We start from the raw sequence: 7,500 nt of genomic DNA on the forward strand, positions 1-7,500 counted from the left end.
AAATTTTTATTTTTTCCCGAAATTATGTCAAATCTTTAAAGCATTTTGTCAAAACTTCTTCATCAACTGATTCCTAATAATATTACCAGATGCAATTTCCTCAGTGACTTCAGCAGATATTATTGCCAAAATTGTCTTCAAATATTGATTCCTCTCTCTCTCTCTCTCTCTCTCTCTCTCTCTCTCTCTCTCTCTCTCTCTCTCTCTCTCTCTCTCAACTATTTTATTCGGTATGCAGCATTGCCATCTCACTTAATAGTATTGTCTCATGTTTTCCTATTTAGATGAGTTACATTGCGTAAATACAAAATTGAAGCACCTCAACATTTGTGTAAGGTCGCGCAGCAGCGTGGCGTTAAGACGTCGAATAGAGTATGGAGACTTGAGCAAAGAGGAGAAATGGTTAGAATACTCTCTAAGTATAGTTCGTATGTGTATTTTCTGTTTTCTCTCTACTATTATCAATTTATAATGTTTTTGATTTCTGTGCCGTAATTTATTTCAGATTCATAGTATCAAAATACCTGTTATATTTTGATGAAGAATTTAATCTATTTAGTCTTTATACGTATCCCATTATGATTTAATTAACTGAAAACTTGATTCTTTTCCTCTGTAACTGTTTACATTAATTTTGTTCCCATTACAATTCATTCCGAAGCCACCGACTTCAGTCTTTTTTGTTTGACATTCTTAGATATATTTCTATATCTTCTCGTTTTCCTTTATCCATTTAGGTTCTGGATGCCGAGGTTGTTCTTGTCTCTAACTGCGTCTATTTAAAAGGCTACACCAATATATATATATATATATATATATATATATATATATATATATATATATATATATATGTGTGTGTGTGTGTGTGTGTGTGTAATTCACTGTTTGATCTGCTGCAGTCTCTGACGAGACAGCCAGACGTTACCCTACGGAACGATCTCAGAGCTCATTATTTCCGATCTTCGGATAGGCCTGAGACCAGGCACACACCACACACCTGTACAACAAGGTCACAACTCGATTTACATCCCTTACCTACTCACTGCTAGGTGAACAGGGGCTACACGTGAAAGGAGACACACCCAAATATCTCCACCCGGCCGAGGAATCGAACCCCGGTCCTCTGGCTTGTGAAGCCAGTGCTCTAACCACTGAGCTACCGGGCTGTGTGTGTGTGTGTGTGTGTGTGTGTGTGTGTGTGTGTAATTCACCTCGGTAGTCTGCTGGTCACCCAGCCAGCCTTCCCCATTACGGAGCGAGCTCATAGACCGATCTTCAGGTACGACTGAGACCACAACACACTCCACACTCCGGGAAAGCGAGGCCACAACCCCTCGAGTTACATCCCGTACCTATTTACTGCTAAGTGAACAGGAGCCACACATTAAAAGGAATGCTCATTTGCTTCGCCGCTTCCCGAGATTCGAACCAGGACTCTCTCGGTTGAGTCTAGCATGCTAACCACTACACTACGCGGTGTGTAATTCTAATTCACCACGGTCGTCTGCTGGTCACCCAGCTAGCCTTCCACATTACGGAGCGAGCTCAGAGCTCATAGACCGATCTTCGGTTAGGACTGAGACCACAACACACACTCCACACACTGGGAAACCGAGACCACAACCCCTCCAGTTACATCCCGTACCTATTTACTGCTAGGTGAACAGGGGCTACACATTAAGAGGCTTCCCCATTTGCCTCGCCGCTTTCCGGGACTCGAACCCAGACCCTATCGATTGTGAGTCGAGCGTGCTAACAACTACACTACGTGTGTGTGTGTGTGTGTGTAATTCACCCCGGTCGTCTGCTGGTCACCCAGCCAGTCTTCCCCATTACGGAGCGAGCTCAGAGCTCATAGACCGATCTTCGTGTAGGACTGAGACCACAACACACTCCATATACCGGGAAAGCGAGGCCACAACCCCTCGAGTTACATCCCGTACCTATTTACTGCTAGGTGAACAGGGGCCACACATTAAGAGGCTTGCCCATTTGCCTCTCCCCACCGGGACTCGAACCCGGCCCTCTCTATTGTGAGTCGAGCGTGCTAACCACTACACTACGCGGTGTGTGTGTGTGTATTCACTGTTTTGATTCACTGTTTGATCTGCTGCAGTCTCTGACGAGACAGCCAGACGTTACCCTACGGAGCGAGCTCAGAGCTCATTATTTCCGATCTTGGGATAGGTCTGAGACCAGGCACACACCACACACCGGGACAACAAGGTCACAACTCCTCGATTTACATCCCGTACCTACTCACTGCTAGGTGAACAGGGGCTACACGTGAAAGGAGACACACCCAAATATCTCCACCCGGCCGGGGAATCGAACCCCGGTTATCTGGCTTGTGAAGCCAGCGCTCTAACCACTGAGCTACCGGGCCGTGTGTGTGTGTGTGTGTGTGTGTGTGAGAGAGAGAGAGAGAGAGAGAGAGAGAGAGAGAGAGATCAGGTAAGTTCATAGTGCCCTATCTCTATAACTGTTTTCATCCAACTTTTCTTTAAAATCATGAATATTTCATACACACACCATCTCTCCCTTTAGCCCAAATCCACGCCTCAGTGTTTCTATAAGGAAGTGTAACTTCCTTTTGCCCTTCTGCAGTTGTTTGTTTTTAGTTTTCTTCTGTCGTCTTGTTTCTCTTTTGTTCAATACAAATAGATTTTTCATATAAAAAAAAATATATATATATATATATATATATATATATATATATATATATATATATATATATATATATATATATATATATATATATATATATATATATATATATATATATATATATATATATATATATATATGTGTGTGTGTGTGTGTGTGTGTGTGTGTGTGTGTGTGTGTGTGTGTGTGTGTGTGTGTATATATATATATATATATATATATATATATATATATATATATATATATATATATATATATATATATATATATATATATATATATATATATATATATATATATATATATATATATATATATATATATATATATATATATATATATATATATATATATATATATATATATATATATATATATATATATATATATATATATATATATATATATATATATATATACACACACACACACACACACACACACACCGCGTAGTGTAGTGGTTACCACGCTCGACTCACAATCGAGAGGCCCGGGTTCGAGTCCCGGTAAGCGGCGAGGCAAATGGGCAAGCCTCTTAATGTGTGGCCCCTGTTCACCTAGCAGTAAATAGGTACGGGATGTAACTCGAGGGGTTGTGGCCTCGCTTTCCCGGTGTGTGGAGTGTGTTGTGGTCTCAGTCCTACCCGAAGATCGGTCTATGAGCTCTGAGCTCCCTCCGTAATGGGGAAGACTGGCTGGGTGACCAGTAGGCGACCGAGGTGAATTACACACACACACACTCCTTAGGTGTATTGAAAGTAGTTGTGCCCATATTTTTTCATTCATTTGTAAACTTGGACAGACATGTTTATATCTAAAGATCTAAAAGTGACCGAAAAGGGAACATGTTGTATCACCATATAGTGATATGAGTTGACACCATGGTGCAGAACCTATTCTGTCTCACCGTTTCCTGAAAGTGAGCTTGCAGCGTGCATTAGCACTCCCTTTAACTGACTGCCTCTCCTCCCTTTAACTGGACTTGCACGATCAGCTGATTTCGCTGTCTAGATGAAGAGTCTGGTTATTAGGAATAACTATGAGTACTGATTGCGTATGGTTAATATTGCCAATACATAAACTCGATTTTCATAATATGACACATGTTTTGCTTATTCCACGCGTGGAACTATTATCAGCTGTGTGCTTTAGGGAATTCTAGTGTAATCGGAATAACGAGGGAAAGTGTGTGCCTACTAAATGTGCATATAAGTGAAGTCCCCCATATTCAGACATTTCTTGTAAACTACTTAAGATGTGTATAAGTTATGCGTTTAAATATGGCGGGTATTAGCAGTGTTGCGCAGGGAAGATGCTGAAGCTGGCCACTCGAGGCCGCAGTCAGCTTTACAACTATTAACGCTCGACTCAGCTCGGCTCCTTTGACGTCACACTCGGTTTTGCCATCCCGCCAATGGGCGCGGGGCTGGCGAGCACGTGACGGGCGGCAGCCAATGGCAGGGCCGGGGCCGCGCAGCCACACTCGCCCAAACTCTGACAAGCGTAGAAAAAGTTTTCACTGTGAGCCGCCATTTTGGTTTGACTACTACTCGGCGCAAAATATTTTTGTGGCCGGATAATGTAACTTTGTGTCAACATGGACGGCTGATTTTACACCAGAAGCGTAGCAAGAGGTATATTCTGTACATACAAGTGAAGAAAATGTGAATATCTGTAAGGATGTTGGCGTGTTTGGCGCGGGAAGTGCAGCGCCGCGCTCAGTGAAGCTGTGGAGCTCAGTTGTGAAATCCCACCAAGGAGATGTCTGCCTCGCAAAGTTACAATTTTCCCGGCGATCCGTGGCGGATGCCCACTTAGAGTACGGTGGTTGATATATTGAGTTGTAATGATGCAATATGAGTGGCGCGGGGACGCTTGCAGGCCAGGATTAAGTATAAAAGTGTGGTGTAGTGAAAGCATCGGTCTTGTGTTGAGCAGCGCGTTGTAAACAAGGACGTGATGGCGGAGCAGCCGCTGGGCAACGAGCCGCCCAACAAGCGGGCCAAGATTGACTCCTTCCAGTCACCTGACCCCACCGGTAAGTCCCTTCCTGTTAGCTCTGATGCATTTTCTACCTCTGGCGTGAATTTGAGAGCCGTAGGAGGTGACGAGCGTTGATAAAAGGAACGCCCACCTGAGTAGTGTGAGGCTGGACTCTACCTGGACAAGGCACGGGGTGGCGACCTGGCCTGGCCAAACAAAACATGCACATGCATTACACACCCCCGGGGAGACTCACAATACGCAAAATGAGGCAAGAACTGCCAGATTTTTGCACATTGAGGCAGTACATTAGCCTCGTAGTGTCATATTTACTGTCAACATTGATAGTAGTCTTTGCAAGGTGCAACTCGAGACTCCTTATGAGGAGGGGGTTGTGGCTGCCCATGACATTGTGAGTGACATAGAGGGCATGTTGTTAAGAGACACATTTAATCCATATCATGTTGTCATGAATCCTTGAGTCACATGTCACTTAATATGACTCCTCTATTTTATGAAATTTTACTTATGACAAACCAGGCCTATGTGAAAGTATTAAGGGCCTCCTTTCTTTGTTACTGGCATTTCAAACTTATCACGTGTTGCATTTTGTGAGTTTTGATAGTGATTGTTGTGGATTGCATAGGAATTTTGATTTTTTTTTTGTTTATTTGACCTGCAGTAGTTTATGCATATTCGCCTGTGGTTTACATTGATTTTTTAGTTTTTAGTAAGCAAATGATAGAAAAAAATATATACATTTGATATATATGAACTTGTTTCAATGAAGTTTAGTTTTGATTGAGTCTGGTAAGACAGTTATTTTTGTATTATTCACATATTTATGTATATGTAATTGCATTACATTAGTTCAGCATTAGGTAAGAACCTCTTATCCTGGAAGGTCATTTGGTTCATACATGTCAGCTGCTTTGGATCATATAAAACATAATTCTCATTCTTGAAAGTTTATAACATTGTTTTGAGTTTGTCTTGCAAAGTATACTATGAAGTATTTTAAACCAACCACATTGACTTTCTTATGAACAAGCAATAAAGAATGTACATATCTGCCCAGTTGCACTCCTAAGCCAAATTAAGTGTTGTCAAAGTGGTCTTAACATACTTTGATATTTGTGATTCCTGATGATCTTCTAGTACTTTCTTTGTGTTTGTTTTGGAATGCTTGATGGTATGAACAGTATTGAAAATTGCAATATACATGCCTAATGTCTAAAGGAAAATAAAGCATTAACCTTATATGTTTTCTGCACAAGCAAAACCTGAATGTAGTCTGTGGCATTGCATGTTTGGTGAAGTTATGAACATAACACTGGCTCAGACTGACACTCACACTGAGGTTGTGAACATATCAACACTGGCTTAGACTGGCACTCACACTAAGGTTGTGAACATAACAACACAGGCTCTGACTGGCACTTACTCTTAGATTGTGAACATAGCAACATTGACTTGGACTGGCACTCACACTTGAGGTTGTGAACGTAACACTGGCTCTGACTGGCACTCAAACTGAGATTGTGAATGTAACACTGGCTCTGATTGACACTCACACTGAGGTTGTGAACATAAAATTGACTCAGACTGGCACTCAGATGGGGGGGTTGTGAATGTAATGCTAGCTCAGACTCACAATGAGCTTGTTAATGTAACACTTGCTCAGATTAGCACTAACCCTTAGGATTTTAATGCTCACTGATTAGCCAGTGTATTCCAGTCTTGTTTTGAAACATGAGGCTGGCTAATTTACTAATCCAAAATTCCTAGTTATATTATTTGGCATCTTACGTCATGGTTTTGCTTAGAATAAGGATAATTTTCTTCTAGTTTTTAAAGCAAGACGAGTGTGGGTGTATCAGTCATTGGTTGTGTTATTGTGTTCAAACTTCTGATTACAAATTATTGGAAGTTGTGGAGCAGCTCGTGTGCCTATGTGTATCACCATTGTGCTGAGGGTTGGCTGGTTAGCTTGCTGCTTGTATTAGCTACTGCCATGCTTGAGTTACAGCTGTATAGTTTTGTGCAATAGTAACTATGTATCATGTGCTAGAAATAGGTAGGTTGGTGCTTACAAGATCGTAACATACAACAATGGTTGAAACAGCTTTAATGACAAGTTTCCATGTTACAGTAAATGAGAGTTGTGATGTGATTGTCACATCATGGTTTTATTTAGCCTTATAAGATTTTGTTTACTTTTTGACAACTAAAATTAGGATTACAAAGAAATGTTAAAAGCTCCAACCCTTTTTTAATGGAACTGTACACATGAAATTATGTATGAATAACACTGTCTCAGCACTGTTCCTTGCGTATTTACCATCATTTAAGGCTGTATTGTGCTGACAACCTGAACAGTGTTGTTGAAGAATATAGATGGATATTTTCCATTCTGGGTGGAAGGATACACATAGTAAAGGACTGTAGTATATTAACAATAAACTGTTGCACTTTACAGAGAGCTAAACCAGATCTCCTAGCCATATCTGTCCTTTAGGCTGGTGATACTAGCTTGACCTCACTGCCCATATGGGTGCTTGTAGGCTACTTCCAGGCATCATGCCATGGGATGGGCGGCTTCTGAAGCTAGCTAGTACAATAATTTGCTGTACTGTCTAGGGCTTTGTTTTACTTTTGTGTTTAAACAAACAACTTAATGTTAGACTGAGCCAAGGCACAGGATTACAACCTAGCCTTGTCAAGCAAAACATGCACATGCACCTCACTCCTTGGAGAGACTTACAATACACAAGATAACCAAGAACTGCCCGACCATTAGCCGCGTAGTGCCATATTTAGTGTTAACATTAGTGTAAGGGCCTTCTACCT

At 41.3% G+C, this 7,500-nt stretch overlaps 1 protein-coding gene across 2 annotated transcripts in view; it reads left to right on the forward strand.

Moving 5' to 3' along the window:
- Positions 1-4,165: 4,165 nt before the first annotated feature.
- LOC123498482 (CREB-binding protein-like) overlaps positions 4,166-7,500 on the forward strand; it is a 40,311-nt gene continuing 36,976 nt past the window's right edge. For both annotated transcript variants that reach the window (XM_045245608.1, XM_045245609.1), the window contains exon 1: positions 4,166-4,705. In XM_045245608.1, coding sequence (XP_045101543.1) covers positions 4,627-4,705 — 79 coding nt within the window. In that variant the 5' untranslated portion in view covers positions 4,166-4,626. The remainder of the gene's footprint in view (positions 4,706-7,500) is intronic.

Source organism: Portunus trituberculatus, chromosome 48 (assembly GCF_017591435.1).
Source record: "Portunus trituberculatus isolate SZX2019 chromosome 48, ASM1759143v1, whole genome shotgun sequence".
Lineage (NCBI taxonomy): Eukaryota > Metazoa > Arthropoda > Malacostraca > Decapoda > Portunidae > Portunus > Portunus trituberculatus.